This window comes from Taudactylus pleione, unplaced genomic scaffold, assembly GCF_031769625.1.
Source record: "Taudactylus pleione unplaced genomic scaffold, aTauple2 ptg000502l, whole genome shotgun sequence".
Classification (NCBI taxonomy): Eukaryota; Metazoa; Chordata; class Amphibia; order Anura; family Myobatrachidae; genus Taudactylus; species Taudactylus pleione.
The window spans coordinates 4,547,800-4,567,093 of NW_028284904.1; the positions used below are offsets into that span (position 1 = coordinate 4,547,800).

General features: G+C 44.5%; 1 protein-coding gene across 2 annotated transcripts in view; it reads left to right on the top strand.

The window, feature by feature from the left end:
- The first annotated feature begins 1,719 nt into the window (after nt 1–1,719).
- KCNIP2 (potassium voltage-gated channel interacting protein 2) overlaps nt 1,720–19,294 on the top strand; it is a 507,168-nt gene continuing 489,593 nt past the window's right edge. The window contains exon 1 of one of the 2 annotated variants that reach the window (XM_088449952.1): nt 1,720–2,240. In XM_088449952.1, the coding sequence (XP_088306078.1) occupies nt 2,168–2,240 (73 nt within the window). In that variant the 5' untranslated portion in view covers nt 1,720–2,167. The remainder of the gene's footprint in view (nt 2,241–19,294) is intronic. The other variant, XM_088449951.1, reaches the window with a different exon arrangement.

A 19,294-nucleotide genomic window follows, 5' to 3' on the forward strand; every position in this document is an offset into this window, starting at 1 on the left:
CCAATTGGTCCAAACACGGAATCACACAATTCCAACCCAGTGATTGCAGCACAGTGCAGCTGTTCTTAGGGAAAAGGGTGAGCTCCTTAGCAACCAATGAGAGCTCAGCTTTCATTTTCTAAACTGCACTTGCAGAATCGAATCAGTTGCTATGGCCAACACCAACATTATTGCTTGCACTAATTACCATACATCTGGCCCTGTGACACCATTTTAGTTGCGGGTAAACAAAGCTAATCAAAGAAACAACATGGTCACCCCAGTATGGCAGGTTCATTAAAATAGAGAATATTTGTTTGCTTTTTTCGGTTGTGATGAACATACCCTCAAACAGGGAAGAGCACAGCGCAGGAGTGATTCCTGTCTGCTGTCATTAGGTGAATAAATGAGGGGACACTTGAAAGGAATTAAACACCCTCTTAAATGGTCTTTATTCAAATTAAAGTGTACTGTAGCTGTCACCTGCACATCCAGGAAGGGCCATTATTTGGGAGGGTGAAACAATATTTTGCTCAAGAGGAGGGAAACTGTAGCACTCCAGCTACTGTGGAACTACACATCCCAGCTTGCCCTAGGAACACCATTCCAGGGGAGTGGGTGGCATTAGTCCCCACTGTGAGTTCTGAGTGACACAAGTCTTTGGGATTAGGTGAAAGCCGGACTGGACAAGATTCCGGAACGCCGGACTGGGACAGCTCCCTGCAGCGACCTCTGCTGCTGAGGAGCTGTCAGCTGTATAATGCGAGTCCCCGTCCGGGGGGTGTGTCAGCGACAGGCGGATCATTACAGTGGGTCCCTGCCGGAAAAGATGCCGGGACGCCGGAACGTGCTGTCTGTCTGAGAGAGCCGGCTGTAATCTCTCCCTCCCCCCGGGGTGACAAGCTGTCACTACACAACCCCCGGGGTGACAGGCTGTCACTACACAACCCCCGGGGTGACAGGCTGTCACTACACAACCCCCGGGGTGACAGGCTGTCTATACACAACCCCCGGGGTGACAGGCTGTCTCTACACAACTCTTAGCAGCAGAGCTGGTCCGTTCCGGCGTTTCGGCATCTGGTCCGGCAGGGAGCCACTATAATGAACGCTCCCTGCCTGTCACTGACACCCCCCCCGGAAGGGGACGCGCATTATACAGCTGACAGCTCCTCAGCAGCAGAGGTCGCTGCAGGGAGCTGTCCCAGTCCGGCGTTACGGAATCTTGTCCGGTCTTCACCGATACCCCAAGTCTTTCACTTATATGAGTGTCCTGTACACGCCCTTCTCATACAGCCACACCAGCTAATATGATCCTCAGCACAATAGTAGTAGTAGTAGTAGTAGTAGTAATAATAATAATAATAATAGTAATAATAATAATAATAATAAAAAAGACTCCTGGGAACTATGTGACAATAAAATAAGATCTCTGGCAGAGCTATTGTTCATTGTGGTCCGTAAGGGGAAAGTGATGCTACACTGGAGCTGAAGGAGTTTCTCTCAGTGCATTACAGCAGGCAGCCCACGCTGGTAAGCAGTGACAATTACAGCAGCCTGATACAGGAATTATCAAAGTTACTCCAAGACCCTGCAAGGGAGAAGCAGGGAAAATAAAAACCAAGACTGGAAGCAGCAACTCCGCACCCCCCAAAGCCCCGATCACCGAGCCTATGAGAGCACCATGCCTTTCTATTAATCACATGGGGAGGAATAAGAGGTAGGAGATTGACAGAGGCAGAGACTTGCACAGGGGATTAACAGCAGGAGGGGGGAGAGCAGCTTTTTATGGCTGGGGAAATTATTAAGGAAGGGGACTGAGCAAGCCCCCCTCCCCAGCTCCTCTCTCCGCCCCCATCCCTGGACCACAGCAGATCCCGGAATAAAAAAAAAAAGGATCATATACAACAGGAGGATAGGAACCTGCACAGTGCATAGCCCTACTGAGGGATTACTAAGGCAGCCAAGATCACATGCAGGAACGGGCATCAGTCTGAAGAAGGAATATTTACCCCCCACCCTGACACTATCTCCTGGTCTTATCCTGGCTTTGGGAATTTTACAGGATTTATTGGGCAGAGGATCTCTCTTTCTGGCTGTTATAGAGCTGAAGAACCTGAGGATTTTTAAGGGGTTGGGAGGTGAAGGACGGTCCCCACTGGCAGCCCTGCACATACACCTCTGTCTCAAGATGAGGGGTAAAGGTAGGAAATCCAACCTGTCTGATTCAAGGGACCTGGATGGCTCCTACGACCAACTCACTGGTAAGTAGAAGAACCCCCTCCCCTCCCCCCCCCCTTGCAGTGTCCCTTTAAGAACGCTCATGGATTACATTGTATCACTGATGACAGTGATCACCTTTGATCTCGCCGGCAGTTATCATTTGGCTTGTTGAGCATTGGGCGCCCTGCAGGGTAATAATCTGCATGTGAAATGCATTTTCCTCCACCAGCCTTGCGCTGGGAACATCGGAGCCAACTTTCCAAAATGATTGCCCTCCCCGCCTTCTTATAACTGAAAATGGCATGCATGGATATGTATAGGGGCAGCACCAATATTAGGGGGTGTCCAGGCACCCACACAGCTGGCTGGGAAAGTTTAGACAGAAGTGAGGACGCACAGTGTGCGGACTGATGAACAGCTGCCTATGTCCAGGCAGAAGGGACATGGTTATCTCTAGTGCTGGTTTATCTATAGAGCAGCAGCAGGTGTGTTACTTCTATCCCTGGAGCTTTCTTACAGGATGCTGGCAATCAGGATCTACAAGGGAGATCTGTCACTGTGTGGGAATGCAAAACCAAGTCCCATTTACCAGCTGTAGCATATTGCAATCATGGTAGTATTGGTGCTCAGCCTGAATCTTCTATGTGTGTCAAGTGTAACTCGGGGTCACACAGTATAGCAAAGCCTGAAGGCATCTGACTATAATCCCAGTATAAGCAACCTGTGGCTTTCCAGCTACTGTGGGACTACAGGTCTCAGCATGGCTGTGGTTTCACAGCAGCAGGGGAAGCACAGGGCTGCTTGCCTCTGGTAGAATCCTAGTGATGTTTGGTTTGTTTAGCTTAGCCTGTGTGTTGCGCAGGTGGGGATTTGCATACACCTACAGGTTGGAATAAGCCACAATGAGCAGCAGCTTTAAGCAGCTCTGACCTTATATTTAAAGCGACAGCAAATTATTTATAAGATTCAGTTGCACTGAGAGTGGTGGGAAATGGGTGAATAACAGGCCGCCGTTTAAATGTGTTTGTGTATATATATATATATATTATATATTTTATCTCTGAAACATATTTTAAAGTGAACCTGTCACCCATCTATAAAAACACTGTCCTGAAATATTGTGTATACTGAGGACACACTAGTATGTAACATCCTGTGTACTCAAAATGGAAATGTAATTTTGCAATTACTTTTATTTATTACCCCCCCCACCAATGTGCATATGTCTCCAATAGACAAAGAAACAAACTTAAAGCTGCATCACTATCTAAAGTGGCAATCACATTTAAATGTCTGTGTGGGGGGCATCATCTACATGGGAGGACCAATCAGAAGTCACAAATGGCTAAATTTGCTAAGCAGTGGATTTTCAAAGCCCCAGTGTGTCAGCAGAATTTACAAAGGCAATAACCTTAAATGCAAAACACAGCTGGTTTCACATTTTAATTGAATTATTATTTGCTTTTGTAAACCCATTGTAAAAAAAAATGTATACAGTTAATGGCCTTGAAAACCCACCTCTGGGTAAAATTTGCCTGGTGTCTTTGATTGCGACTTCTGGCTTGTCTTTCAGTTCACAATGCGGATCGCAATGTTGCACCGCCACCTTGGAGCAGCCTGCTTGGTGTGACCAAATAGTTTTAAATATTAATGTAAAATGATAATAAAAAGTGCACTTGCTGAGTGTATCTTGCGTTGTGCATACTTTGTGGCAAAGTGTATATACACTACGGGCAATGTGGCGCAGTAAGCAGTAGTGCGACCTGTGCCACCGCACAGGGCACCGCAGGGCAGGGGGCGCTGTTCGAGCCTTTAAATTTCCTGTTTATAATCATTCTCACTTGTAGCTTCTTCTTATTTTATCCCCAGCATCTCCTGGCCTCCCCATCTTTTCGCTGACCCTTCCCCATGAGACCATGCCCCTTTTTCGGGTGCGTTTTGTCCCAATTTGAAAAATAGGGGGAGGTGCCAATGCTCATTCCGGCACAGGGCACCAAAAAGTATAATTACGGCTCTGAGCTCCGCATACAGGCGACAATACTTATATAGTTCACTGCACACTATGTGGGAGCAATTACAATCAACTTGCATTCAACTCTGCTTTTGCCCCATAATGTTGCCAGGTATAGTAGCGTATTTACTAATTCGCTGGTGGTTGTGAACACGCCACCATCTATGGCAGGTGCAGTGTCTCCGCCTGAACATGGCCTCTGTGGAAGCGGCGGTTCATCTGAGAACGCAGCCCGCTTGCAGAGACACTCCCACAAGACTCTCATAACAGGCCAACGCTACGGATTTTTCTGCGCTCACTTCAGGCCTTCCCCCCCAGGAATGCCCATAGTATCGCCTTGCCATTTCAATTACCTGTGGCTCCGTACGCAACAGCGTGTTTCTGCATACACTCAGGGTAACGCATGCGCCGTTGGAGTTTCCGGAACAATTTGCTCATGCGCAGAAGCAAATAAATGCTCAGCTACGCAAACCTCGACAGTTAGCGTCCAACTGGGCATAGGGCCCACAGTCTTTAGGAGAAGGACGTAAACCTCCTCCACTCTTGGACTGTATAACCACAATAGATCCTCAGTTTTCCAACAAGTACAGCTTGCTTCTATAACAAGACTGTTTGCTAAATGCATTAAATGAATGGAATAAAACTCAGCCACTCAATATTTTCCCACCTGTTGCAGACCTCTGATTGCAGTTATCGGAAGTTTTCTAGAGCTAATAACAGGAATTGAGCCTAAAACGTTTTCCCAGTTGCACTTACACAAAAGCTTTCATGAGGTCGTTTCTAACGAGCAAAGTTTTCAAAACTGTTCCTACAAATATTTGTTGCATTAGATGAAAATGTTTCGCCAGGTAAATTCCGCCCTAAGTATTCCAAGTCCTACATTAACTATACCACAGAATGATTAGACCTTCATTGTTTCAGCTGTATTCCGACACCATTCATGTTGGTGAATTGTGAATTTACAAATATAGGGCCTAATTCCAAGATCTACGCCAACCCCCATGACTTACACACATATCCGATGGTGTAAGATCTTCGCAGATTCTGCGAGATGCTCTGATTGACATGCTGCAGCCGTTTGGGGGTGTGGACTGGGCGGCACCAGGCTGCATTCTCGAAAATGGGGGCGTGTCATCCCCGTTTTTTGGGTGCGCCAAGGCCAGTGTCTGTGTCTTCTGACGCAGCTTCACTGGCCATGGCAGCGTGAAAATACTGGCCATCCTCAGTAACCTCAGAGTTACTCAGATAATCCAATGCAGCGGATGTCAGGAGGCGTCTGTTTGCACAAGGCATTAGCATATTATCACCCAGCCGCAGAGTACAAAGACGCAGCAGCTGTAGCAGAACAGTCTATCTCTGAATCAGGCCCAATGTGCAGAACGGCCACGTGAAAGCCAGAACCACTGTACCTGTTCCTCTGCAAATTTCTATTTGTGCAAAATGTGACGTGACCTCTAGGTGGGAGTAGGGCTGGAAAGACCTGAGGCCTAATTCTGCTGGCGAAATGTGGCTCATGTCAACATATTGTTCTAGGCGTGATACTATTTGGCTTATATGGGAGAGGGGTGTGCATGGCCTATATTTGCTGAAACACCGGGATACATCATTACCATTTGAGATTTTACCTTCACAGTGTTAATTATTCCTTTGGCGCAATTATTCTATTTTATAAATATTGATACAAAACTCTTTTTACAGATTCTTTGTATCTTGTTTTATATATATATATATATTATAGCAGCTGGAAATAGTTTGAATTTATCAACCCCAAAATGGGAGGCTCTTAATGTAAAGTGGGGGTGTAGTCGGCATCCCGGCGATCGGGATGCTGCCATCAGAATCCCGACTGCTGAAATCTCAATGGTAAGTATTAGGGTTAGGGGGAGAGTTAGAGTTAGGCACTAGGGGGAGGGTTAGGCTTAGGCTGTGGGAGAGGAGGGTTAGGGTTAAGCTGTGGGAGGGGAGGGTTAGGCTGTGGGAAGGGTTAAGGTTATGCACTAGGGGGTGGGTTAGGGTTAGGCTCTGGGAGTGGAGGGTTAGGCTGTGGGAGGGTTAGGGTTAGGCTATGGGAGGGGAGGGTTAGGCTGTGGGAGGGTTAGGGTTAGGCTGTGGGAGGGGAGGGTTAGGGTTAGGCTGTGGGAGGGGAGGGTTAGGGTTAGGCACTAGGAGGAGGGTTAGGCTGTGGGAGGGTTAGGCTTAGGCTATGGGAGGGGAGGGTTAGGCTGTGGGAGGGGAGGGTTAAGGTTAGGCACTAGTGGGAGGGTTATGGTTAGGCTGTGAGAGGGGAGGGTTAAAGTTAGGCACTAGGGTAGGGTTAGGCTGTGGGAGGGTTAGGGTTAGGCTGTGGGAGGGTTAGGCACTAGGGGAAGAGTTGGGGTTAGGCTGTGGGAGGGGAGGGTTAAGGTTAGGCACTAGGCAGAGGGTTAGAGTTAGGCTGTGGGAGGGGAGGGTTAGGGGCTCGGGTCAGGAATGGATACTGTCGGGCTGCCGCTGTCGGTATTCTGACCACTGGCATCACAACCGCTTGGATCCCGTACCCAATTTGTAACGTGGTCATGGCCTTAGGACACCGTTTCAGAAGTTTAAGTGTTCTCTTTATAATAAAATGTTAAATGTTAGGAGTTATAGAGATTTGTTGTCACTGTTTAGGGAGAAGGCCCTGAATACAATGATTAACATTCGTATCATTTACACTTCTAGTTATCGCTGATTTTGCAATCTCACATACTCTCCTATCTAAGCCTAATCCACTGTAGGCCCAGAGTCAAAGCTGCGTGGTTTCATCTCTGTATACTGCACTGTACAGAGTTCTGCAGTGCCACAATAAGTCACCTATGATAAATAGATGTCATAAGTCAAGGTGCTCTTGTTCCAATAATCAGTATTTAAGAATAGACGGGACAGAATATTAATTGTAGCCTCTTCAGAGATGGGATTCCCAAGATGATAAATGAATGCGGAACGCCAGATTTAATGATGACTTTTAAACTGGAAACATACTTTCTATTTCCTTCAGGGATTCCGCTGACATCATAATCAATTTGCTATCGGCACTTAGATCTAGTGATCAGTGAACACTGCGTGTTCCCTTTCTTTCTGGAAGATAAAGCTGGTATTAAATGTACTAATTATTTAAATTACTGCTATTTGTAAAGTACTAATTTGAAGCAACATGTTACAAGGACATGTATTGATTATATAGATACTGGGGAAAATTGAGTCAAAATTAAACCTTGTAAATGTTTAAAGAAGTCACCACGGTAACCCGGGATTTTAATTAAGAAGAAACAGCTGCTGATCAATCAGCCAAGCCGTGCCCTCTCCACTGCTGGCTAGGGATGGACATCGAACATTAATGTTTTTCAAAGGACAGAGGTCGCTGTTTGATGCTCTTGTTTTGTGCGCTCCCCTAACCATCGATGGTTTGGAGCCAACGTTTTCCTACCATCAATGATATCCCTCAATGTCAATGTTTTTCTTCAACTGGAGGCATAATTACACCAAGTGAGCACAGACAGGCTTCCTGTAAATGTCGTCCAAGTGGTAGATTGACTAACCCACGGTTTGTCAAAGCCACCGATGTTTGGCGGCTTTGACCGATGGCTTTAAACTGGCAACAGAAATAAATGCTAAACCAGCTTGGTTTTCAGCATTTCTGTTGCTGCTTTCAATCCATCGGTCACAGCCGCCGATAAACCGCAGGTTAGTACAGTAAATCTACCTCAAGCCTCAGAAACCTATTTTCATCTTTTCATTTGAAAACATAAATATTTTGCAACTATTTTTTTTTTAATGACTTCTTATAGGTGCCATTAGAATGACACGAAGATACCATATTGTAATTTAAAAGGTGCTTGAAATACTAAAGTGAATTTAACGTGTATTTCCAATTTAAGAAAATCCCTTTCCATTTTTCACATTTCTCAGCCTACACCTGGGATTTGGTCCTATGGTCTGTTCTGTTATAGTTTTTAATTAAATTCTGGCACTTTTAATGTTCCCTGATTAAATAAGAGCAGAGGCTTCCTCATGGGGCAGTATAAACTTTTTCTATTTCTCCTCATTAGTTCTTTTGTGGTGTGATCAGGAATTAGGGGGCTGGGTATGGGTATAATAAAGAGCAAGCCATGCTAAATTATTTATACAGTCAGTTATGGTTTTCCCTTGTAAGAATAAGAAGAGCAGAAAAATTACAAAATGTCTTTAACATCTGCTGGGTCAGTTGTGATGCCCTAACCCCGGGCTCTTACCATGTGTCAGTAATGTTCAACAGTTTGACATGTCCTAACGGGTTCGGTATGATTTACAGCTGGCCGCATGGCAGCCCGACACAGGTGGAAAACCCGAACGTCGGAAGGTAAGTATAAACTAACCTATTCTACCTCCTAACCGTAACCCTCCCTTAGGGGTACCTAACCCTAACATCCCCCCCAAGTGCCTAAACCTAAACCCCCTTCCCCGCCGCCTAAACCTAAGTCCCCCAGGGGGGGTGCCTAACTCTAACCCCCCCTTCCCCTAGCCTGACTCTAACCTCCCGGGAAGTGCCTAAACCTAAATCCCCCCCGAGAGCCCTAAACCTAACCCTACCCCCCCCTCCCCCGCGACTGTCCACGCCCGGCGCCCGGCATCTCTTCGATCGGGATGCCGGGCGTTGGTCTCCCGGCGTAGGTAAAATTATTTCGATGCCTGTCATTTAACCCTTGCCGGGATTTAGCAGTTGGGAAGTCAGCGGTCAGCATTGTGTCCGCCAGCTTCCCGACTGTTTCCCATCGTAATACTGGGATTAAAGCATCATGAGATTTTATAGGTGTTTGGGAATAGACGTGATTGCAATTTCTGGATTGCGAGTTGTGTTGCAATTTATCTAAAGTCACGTCACTGGAAACCATGTGAAACCAATGTATTGACCTGGTGCTGATTTATGAGTTAAGGTGGTTTAAATGTTGCAACAATAACTGCTTAATCCATGTGTCTCGTTGAAGAACAGGGATGATGTGTGAATTATGTTTTTGGATTGAAAATTTATTAAATAGCCTTACCATACTACCCCTTTAAACCGGAACACTCGTGAATTACACAGGTTCTATGGCTTATTAAAACCAGATGAAATGCAGACTTGAAGTCAGCCAGTCACAGAACCTATGTAATTCATGAGTGTCCCGGTATATAGGGGTAGTATGGTAAGGCTATTATTAAAGGACTTTCCTTTCTTCTACTGCAAAACTCCTGATTGCTGTTTTTGACAGTCACTAGCCCTGGGAAGTGGGCCATCTCATTAAACGGGCCATCTGATTAAAGTGGAAGCTGGCTTTGCTTGTATATAAACCTCACCCTTCCAATTTCCCTTGATACTGTACAATAGCTGTCAGGTACATTAACCTTTTTAAGAAAGTTTGTTAACAGTTAAGGTGCATACACACACAACGATTTTTTGAACGATTATCGTTAAACAATATCGTTTAGCGATAATCATTTGAAAAAATCGTTCACTTTCTGAGTCAAACGATGAACGATTATTGTTCATGCGCGTTCACGTTTGTAGTTCAGTCAGACTTGTCAACTCAACGATTTTCATTAAGTTAATATGCAAAAATCGTTTGTAGTTCATAAAAATCGTTCATTACATTTCAATGAACACAGTAAATGAACAACTTTAATAAACGATTTTAGGTAAGTTTTTCAAGGTAGAAAATCGTTTACTAAAATCATTCATTAACTCAATCGTTGTGTGTGTGTATGCAGCTTTATGGAGCATACACACGGTCAGATTTGTCAGATGAACGATTTGAACGATTTTTGACTGCATTAAAATGAATGGAATCGTCCAAGTCTGACTGCAAACACATCAGATGTCAGATATCGTTATCTGACAAACGGGAACGCGCATCGTTGATCGTCCATTGTTCAGGTATGTCAGATATGTCAGATTTTCCTTCAGATATGAACGATTGAACGATTTTTAAATCGTTATCGTTCATATCTGAAGGAAATATCTGACCGTGTGTATGCACCATTACTGTTACCGAAACACTTGTTCTGTTAATATTCAGTCGTTATTGAATTACCTGGTGTAATGCAGTCTGCCCAATGCTCAAAGACCAAATTCTGTCTATTTAATGTTTTTGTTTTATTATTTATTTTTAAACAAAAAGGTACATAAATTTCTGTCTTAAAGGGACGCTGCACTTGTGTATGAATCCTCCTGCATGCCTAATTGCTTCCTGGCTTTGTTAAGTGAAAATGCAAATGTGCTTTAGTTTTGCTGTCCTGGCTATCATATCGATTGAGGCTGGTTAAGTGGCTTCCTTTACTTCTCTATTGTTGTGAGGCTCAAGTCATTAATTCTCATGCCGTTCGCGATTCAAACCCTCCCCTGGTGCTGTGATGTAAAAAAAATACAGTGTCAAGGTACAGAGAAAAGATTAGGAACCAGGGAACTGGCATGCTTTACATTGCAACTTATTTCATTTACTTGTAACGCTGGAGCAAAACACATTTGTCAGCAGAATGACAGTGCAGCACTGAACCCCTTTTATCCTGATATTTAAGTCGCTATGGCAATATCTAGAAAATCCTTTTGCCTGCAGATTTATAATGTGGTAGCATTTACTTGTCTGCTCTGAATACATTTGCAGATAGCGCCAGGCTGTTGGGATGGTGGAAATAGGGCTTGAAATGCTTCGGAGGTCAGTGTAATCCTCTTACCCACTTGGAAGGCCATGTTCAATGCACTTTTGGCTCCCGACACACCATCCAAAACGTGGCAGAAATTGACAGCAATTTAGTCGTTGGCTTTTGACATCAAATATCTATTATCCTGCTGCCTAAAAGATAGCTGTTTATTTATTTAAATTACTTTTTCTTGAACGGTGAAGATGTTTGACTGTGAATTATTTTTTTTCTCTGATGGAACGTTGAGGCTCTTGAGTTGTCAAGAAGTATTTAAGACACAATGCAAAGTGGATCGATTTAACGAGGGAAAGGGTGGGTTGGAGAAAGTGGACGTGGATTTAAAAGCTGCTTGTTGCTTACTATTTAAATATACAAACCAAAAGAGTCAATAAAACATACTACATTAGTGAACTTTTTGAGAACCATCATGCTTTGCACCAAAAAACAGAGCCCAGAGCCAACCGCAAAATCTGCTTTATGTGCACAGGTTCAGCTACTTTTGACCAGTACATTTGAAGGTGGACGCCCACTTCACGTGTTTGGAAATAGATTGTATAAGCAATATGCAGCTCGATTGGCAGGTTGGAGGATGCTCCAGAGAATGCACAAAATGGGAGTACCAGAAAATGTAACATTCACCATAGTTGTCCATCAAGATTGTCCTCCATTGTCCATTAAAATGTTTCAGTATTTCTCCTGTCATTTCACTAAGACGGGTAGGGGTGATGATGGGCGAGTATGGCATCGGAGAAGGGGCTGGCACATGCTCAGTGAAATGCACAGTATGAGGCAAGGTAACAAGGTAAGCCCTCAACCATCGATGGTTTGCGGCCCTTCCACCATTGGTGGAAGGGCCCCGATGCTTCACAGCGTTACTTTTGCGTATTCGCTCATGCGTGGCCTTGGACTCCTGTCCACTATGAATGCGTGGTGTAAACCATCTGTGGAACAACCATAGATGCTTTTCTGTCAATGGTTAGAAATAATTGATCATCGATAGCGGTTGCTCCGATGTACGACTCTAATGTTGGGCTTTACTGCACTCCCCTGAGAATGCTCAGGGGCTGAAACATACAAACTGCAGCCCCGTAACTGGAAGAGTAGACTAGCATTGGCTGTAGTTCCTCCACTGACTTTTTGGTTTTCCCTTACATGTATCTTACATTAGTCATGAGAATCTAGAACACCAGGACTGTCTTTAGTACATGTGTTACTTTGGTACTGTAGGTTTGAATAATTTTTTTTTTTAACCATTGGCTGAAGTGATGTACCTTGAAATGCGGAGTGTACCGTGAAAGGTTTTGAGATGAGTCACGATCTCTGGGACCCAATCGGTGTCGATGAATTCAAGGCCTCTTGTGGGAAGGAAAAGTTGGTGCAGCCTCTCACAAATCAGGGAATGACCTCCCGTAAATACACCTTCTATGGTCTGGCTCGTTCCAGATCATCCCATTCTGAATAAATGAAATGTAATATCTGCTCTTTAGTACAGCTATGGATGCCTAAGTCATACTGGGCAAGGGATGGCCTTTTGATCCTCCTATTGACCATTGTAGACCCCTGAAGATGCCATGCCCTTGGCACACTATGTGCTCCAAAGCAAGACTAGCAAGAACAGGTTTGCGATGTTGCAAATGAGCATTTGGGTTGCAGCTTGGTACTTTGGCGATTTGTTTATGATCTTCACAAAGTCTATTGCATATGCAGAATTTTATTATATATGTCTATGATATATTTTGCTAACTTTTTATTATTACGTTACAGTCTATACAGTTTAAAAAGGTATTTTTCTTTTTCTTATGCTAGGACTGCCCTTGTATAATTGTATCAGTTATGACCACTGAATTCCTATGGGACTGACTGCACTTGTGTCTGCCCGTGGCACTCTCCTCCGTAAAGGTGACCGATCACTAGTGATGGGGCCGATGTGACATAACCACAGGCACAAAAACTGTGTCTGTATTAAGGTGCATTGTTTCGGCAAGGAATGCGGCACTGAGTGGTCATTACTTGTGCATGTTTTCAGGATATCCTGGTATGAAAATACTAAGGGTTATTACACTTGCCCAGGATGCAAGCGTGGGCGACGCATATGTCATTTTATAACGGGTCGCCTCTCTTTGTTTTCCTCATTTGATCCAACCTTACCTACTGATGAAACAGCTTTGATCTCAAGCATAGATTTTGTTCAGATGAACCCCATGAAATCAATCTTATGTTATTAGATTTTATACCCACTAACCATTTGTGCTGTCAGGTAACCATCCTCAATCTGTTTGCCTATTGCTGGGATTGTCTACTTAGTTTTGTCTATTAGCCCAGTGCAAAATAGTGTAGATATACTGCACTCTCCAAGCCTTTCCTTCATACAGCCAGGATCGATGTGCTGTTTATATGGTTGTCATAAAACTCTCTGGGGCATACAGTTATGTCTATGAATTAAATAGGAAAACCTCTGTAAAAGCAGTGTTGAGTTATATTTTGGCGCTATATAAAGGAACATTGTATCTATCTGCATATCTGAATTGTGGGAGAAAGATGGGGGCCAGCAACATCTGGACTAAACACCCCACCCACGCCATAAATAAACAATAATTCTGGGTATGCTACTAAAACTCTCATACTCACTGGTTATCTTCAGATTGGACTACTGTAACCTCCTCCTATCTGGCCTCCCCGACTCCCACTTCTCTCCACTCCAATCTGTCCTCAATGCTGCTGCTCTGCTCATATTCCTCTCCAAACATACTACATCTGTCTCCCCTCTCCTACAAGCCCTACACTGGCTCCCCTTCCCCTTCCGAACTCAATTCAAGGTTCTTACACTAACCTACAAAGCCCTCACCCAGTCGTCTCCCATATACATCTCTGCTCTCAACTCTCTTCACACTCCCGCCCGTCCACTTCGCTCAACAAATGCACGCTGCCTCTCCTGCCAACTGATTGCTTCCTCCCAATCCCGGCTCCAAGATTTTACCCGTGCTGCTCCTTACCTTTGGAACTCTCCCCCTCTCGATCATATGCTCTACCTCTCTACTAATCTTCAAATGGGCTCTCAAGACCCACTACTTCATCAAGGCCTATCAGCTCTCATCCTAACCCACTACTACATGCTCTTTCCTCCCTGTCTAGCCCATCTGTGTCATGCCTCTTTGTCTGCCCCTCCCCTTTAGAATGTAAGCTCTCACGAGCAGAGCCATCTTCCCTCTTGTGCTTCTCCTTATACTATACTTCTATTTCTTACTCCCCACAAGGGCACCTAACACTTTATTGCTGACTCCCTGCTGTTTATTTTGAGTGTTACGATTGCTATTGCAGCAATGTGCACAAAAGATGTCCTTGTATTGTATTGTACTATAAGTCACTGGTTTCTTGTTCACTTATTTGTTTATGTACTTTATAAGGCGCTACGGAAGACTTGTGGCGCCATATAAATAAAGGATAATAATAGCCACAAGGTGGAACTGTATTAAAGTCTTGTGTATAGTGTGTGGACTAGGGCAGGAATCGTAGTTACTGCCAAAGCTTTTATATAGATTGTCACGACACCGCACCCCAGCCTGCGCTCAGATACGCCAACCTGACACAGATGGGCGGTTGTGACGTGGGTTTTACTAAAGCTGCCACCATGAAGAGTATTAGAGTAGCGCTCTTGCGTTCGCCAGACACTTAAATCACACTTAAATTCACAATTATTACACAAATGTAGCATGGTCCTCTCCAGGCATGTGAATTCATTAGAGCATAGAGATAATGCTGATAAATTTTAATATTTATTGATAAAATATCTCCAGGATTAAATTACAAGGAAAAACAGGTAAATAAACAAGGCATACAGATATAAATGCACAGAATGATTTCAAATAAAAGAAAATGATAAAGGGTCAGAATCTTACAAGGGCAGTTATCTTAGGCTGAGATCTTAGGGGATCTGTGTGGAGGAAGACCACCATAGACCGAGATGGGGAGCACTCCTAGTTCTCAGCTACTCCCTTCAAGAGTGAACACAGTGAAACAGAGGTGGCTGGCTCTTATGGTTCCACAGCCACCCTCTCCAAAGCAGCCCCCCCCAGCAGCCCCCACCCTTTTTGGGCTCAAAAGGCACCGTCCTTTGTTCTACACAGATCTGTGTAGATGTCAACAGGACATAAGTGTCATATATCTCCATGACTTGGAAAGGTCTTTTTATGGCAGGAAAACTGATAAACTACAACCTGAGTCGGACTGTCTATGCACAGGCCTGGAACAAGGCCCCCCTAGGGTGAAGAGAAAATACTCCTTTCATGCACCTTTGTCTTCAAAGGCTAGGTAGCACTTGACCATTTGGTTCTCAGCTGTTGATGCAATGCAGTTTTGACATACTGTCCCAATTCATAGCAAGCAGACATTCTTGAAATATATTCTTTAGGGGAATTATAATAATACACACACTCTCACGGTCAGGTTGCGGCTCATAGACCATGAGCACACTTTACCCAGGGCACACAAAATACATACAGTCATGAATCGCTGTAACCCATTGCGGTGGTCACATAGATCTATATGCATAATGTCTACTATAATATTTACTTGCTGTTTGAAAATGCTGACTTTAATAGCCCCCCCATTAATGTACATGCTCTCCAATATCTTTTTTACATTTGGAATCCCCCTTTTATGTTTTGCTCTTCTTTTTGATTTATTTATTAGGCATCTCCACAACTGAATACTTACTGACAGGTTTTTTCCTGTCAAAAACATGAAGTTAAATCATATACTCACAAGTTCCACTCATTCAGAACAAGCCACACCTACAGCGTCAATCATACCATTTTAAAGGTGGCCCTTGATGGGTTTACCATCAATGGTGCCAACCAGTGGTTTATATCGATGGCAGGAAACCATCCATGGTTTATAGCAGCTCCAACTCTGTGTGACGGTGGGCAGGCAGCCAGCAGGCCAATCAGAGAAGTGGATGGGGTTATGTGGACTGTGGCAGGGAGGAGCTAAGCTCCATTCCCCCTGTGCTGGGGAAAATAACATCGCTGCGCGGACTGCCATTGATAGTATAGAACCATCAGATCATGGGTGACAAACCATCAATGGTTGATTGTTACCCCTACACTGTTTCCAGCCTGCCACAACTGTCATTTGTAGAACTCTTGTTCCCTTATACAAGGTGGGGCATGCCCTCTTGGGAGGGGCACTACAGAATACGAAGGTGAGCACATGCCCTGAGTTACGCCATCTTTCTGGAAGCTACATGTGAGCAAAGGACTTTCAAAGAAGTCAAACTAAACGGGAAGTAGAAACATTGAATATCATTCTGATTGCCAGCTCGGGTATTAGCTTGTTAATACATTTCTAAGGTGCACAGCCATAAACTGGGCGTGGCCTCATAACGTGCTAGGCCATGTCCCTGGTTCCACACATATTCGGGGCGTGACTATGCGCCTTGTCCTCGTACTTGTCATGCTGGGGACTTGCCCAGCACTCTGGGAGGTGCTAGGCAGCATGTGCGCATCGTGCATTCACTCCTGCTCTGCTAAGCTATGCACAGAGTGCCCCCCCCACACCTGCTCGACACTGTGTCCCGTGGGTGTGGCAGCGGGACAGTGCACAAAAAGCATTACTGTCCCGCTGAAATGAGGACGATTGGGAGGTATGTTTCTTTATTACGGTATATTGTGTTTACTGTTCAGTGACCTCTATTTACATTTTTTCCCATTTACCTGCGGCCCTGGCTCTTTCCTCTTTTATTGTCTGTCTTGTTTGTTATAGCTTGTAACACTTGTTTAAAACTCCTGCTCCTTACATATAGGAGTCTATCTTTGATTAAATGTATTGTTTTAACTTTTTACAGAGATAAAGAGTAATGTTTGGCCACTTTTGAAGGTTATAGGGCCACCCAGGCGGGCCCGGAAGGGTATCAGGTTGCCTATCACTGGTATATAGGATCTGAATAAAGATTGCCAGCCAGTCAAAGAAGTTATAGCAACCGAGCGCTTAATAAGTCACTTAGCAAAGTACAGTATACAGTACTATCAAAGTATTTATTTATTTTAAAAGTACTAGCTGCTTAAGTATCTTCTAAAGTACAGCACTTGGTCAATATTTCCTTATCTTTTATGGAACTACCATTCACAGGTCAAGCCCAGAACACTCACTTTTTTTTGTTTTTTACTAACTTTTGCAAATGTCGGACAGGTAAATATGACAGAAACAGTACATGCACAGCACACGCTGGGCTGAAGAGCCGCAGTACTGTATACATGCACTAAGAGTGTGCCTCCCGTATTACTCTAGTATACATGATATGCCCACATCTATACGTAGATCATATTAACACTTGGTTCCTCAGCACTTGAAAGCTGTTAGGAATGTTTACATAATGAAATACTTCAAGCGCAGCTCTGTCTGGTGCCGTGGCAGATTTATAGCTACTGTACATTACTAATGATATGTCCTCGGAGGATATAGCAAAGGTTTCCAATTCAAGTCCACAACGTCAGCTCAGTTTCCAATAAAGCAGCTAAAGGAAGAGTTGAAATAACAGGACTGTGTGCTCTAGATCTGTGATGCTGATGGGTAACAGCGACTGGCTGAGCGCCTGCGGCTCTATCTGCTTCGTCGCTCGTTGGACCTTTTCTCTGCCTTGTGTCCTGTGGAACCCAGCTCTTATTTTCTGATTTATACCACAGTCAGCCTCACCCATGGCCCAGCTCCTACTAACTTGGTGAGTGGGGAGCCAGAGGGATATGTCAATGGTCAAAGTGGGAGGGTTGAGAGGCATTTTGGGTATATGGGGCCCTCAAGAGCATAAGGGGGTTCAGTGTCTATCCTCGAGGCATGTAGTATCTCTTTCTTTGAGTGCATGTATTGTTTTAATTTACTTCTGACATTAAAGGTAACACGAACATCTTTTAAAGGACAGAGCATGGCACATAAGCATGGCCACCAGGAGATCAATCAAGAGCCGATTTTAGGGAACATGGACAACCATGTGGTGAAATGGCCATGCCCCATTGGGAATATCCAGTCCCTCATTCCATCCTGCACTGTCTGCCGAAAGGGACGTGGTCATGCCAGCTTGTGGTAATGGCTGAAGCTCCTCGGCAGCCTGGGCCCGGGTACATATACCCCTTTTACACCAACTAAAAAATCCTGGGTTGATGCACGTGAAAGCACATCAACCCGGGATTTTTGTCGGTGTAAACGGATCAACCTGGGTGCAGTGACCCGGGGATCCGACCCGGCTGGATTGCAGGGTTGAGCACGGGTCATTCCCGTGTCACCTTGCAGTGTAAACGGCACAACCCAGGTCACGGGTCGCACCGCATGCTGCCTGATTGGCTGGCTTCAGTGGTGCTTGGAGATGACATCATCTCCAAGCGTCCACTGCCAGGCTGACCAGAACGGAGTAGCGCACCCCACCCAACCTCCGTGCCTCCGGACTGCTTCGGAGTAAGGTCACGGAGTAAGGTCGGGGAGGGGGAGGAGGGTAAGAAGCACTGCTCACCTGCGCCGGAGAGCTGGCTCAGTGCTGACCCGGCTCCGGGTCGGCGCCGCAGTGTAAAAGGGAGCCTGTCCCATATCTGATCTGTGTTGGAAACATGTTCCAAATCCCGGGTCAGACCCGGGACTTTTGTGTAAAAGAGGTATTAGTGACTGCCCTCACTTTCGGTGTCCCTAAACATGAGACACTTCATGTGTATCTAATCAGTGTTCTCTTCTGTTGCTTCATTTTGTTAGTTATTCTGAATAGCATTTAGTCACTGACTAAACTTCTTCCTGTATAACAAAAGTAACAGTGACAACTTCTGGCTTTATAAGATAAAAATATACTGTATACAATGCTAAATACTAAATACAGTAAACACCCAATACATTATTTTGAATATTGTTATTATCCATTCCATAACATACAAATCAATGTAATTTAGTCACTCCATGAACAAGCTAAAATAAATTTACATTTGGGGTACAGTCGGAAATAGCTTAATATGCTTTGTAAAACAATAAAATAATATATATAAAAGCAAAGGCTATCTAGTTTTTTTTTCAATGTAGTAGATTATGTAGTAAATTTGTTACAGGTGGGGATCCAAGTTCACCCATTATGCCAGAATGAAGGATCTAGTGTAACCTGGAGCAAGTAGAGATGTTTCTGCTTTTGGCACAATTTCCCATCAAAAGAGGTGGGGCCTACAGGACTAAGGTGTGGCTTAGTCAGAAATGGGAGTGGTTTGGACAGGTCAGGGATATGTGGGCACATATTCCGGGGGATTTTTTATCGCGGATAACCTAACTTGGTCCCTTAAACACGGCACTCTTGGTTAAGAAGGTGCAACAATGCCTTTGTTTCTTAAGACATTTGAGATTGGCTTGTGTGAGTAGAGGGACCTTGTTGAATTTTTACCGCAGTATTGTAGA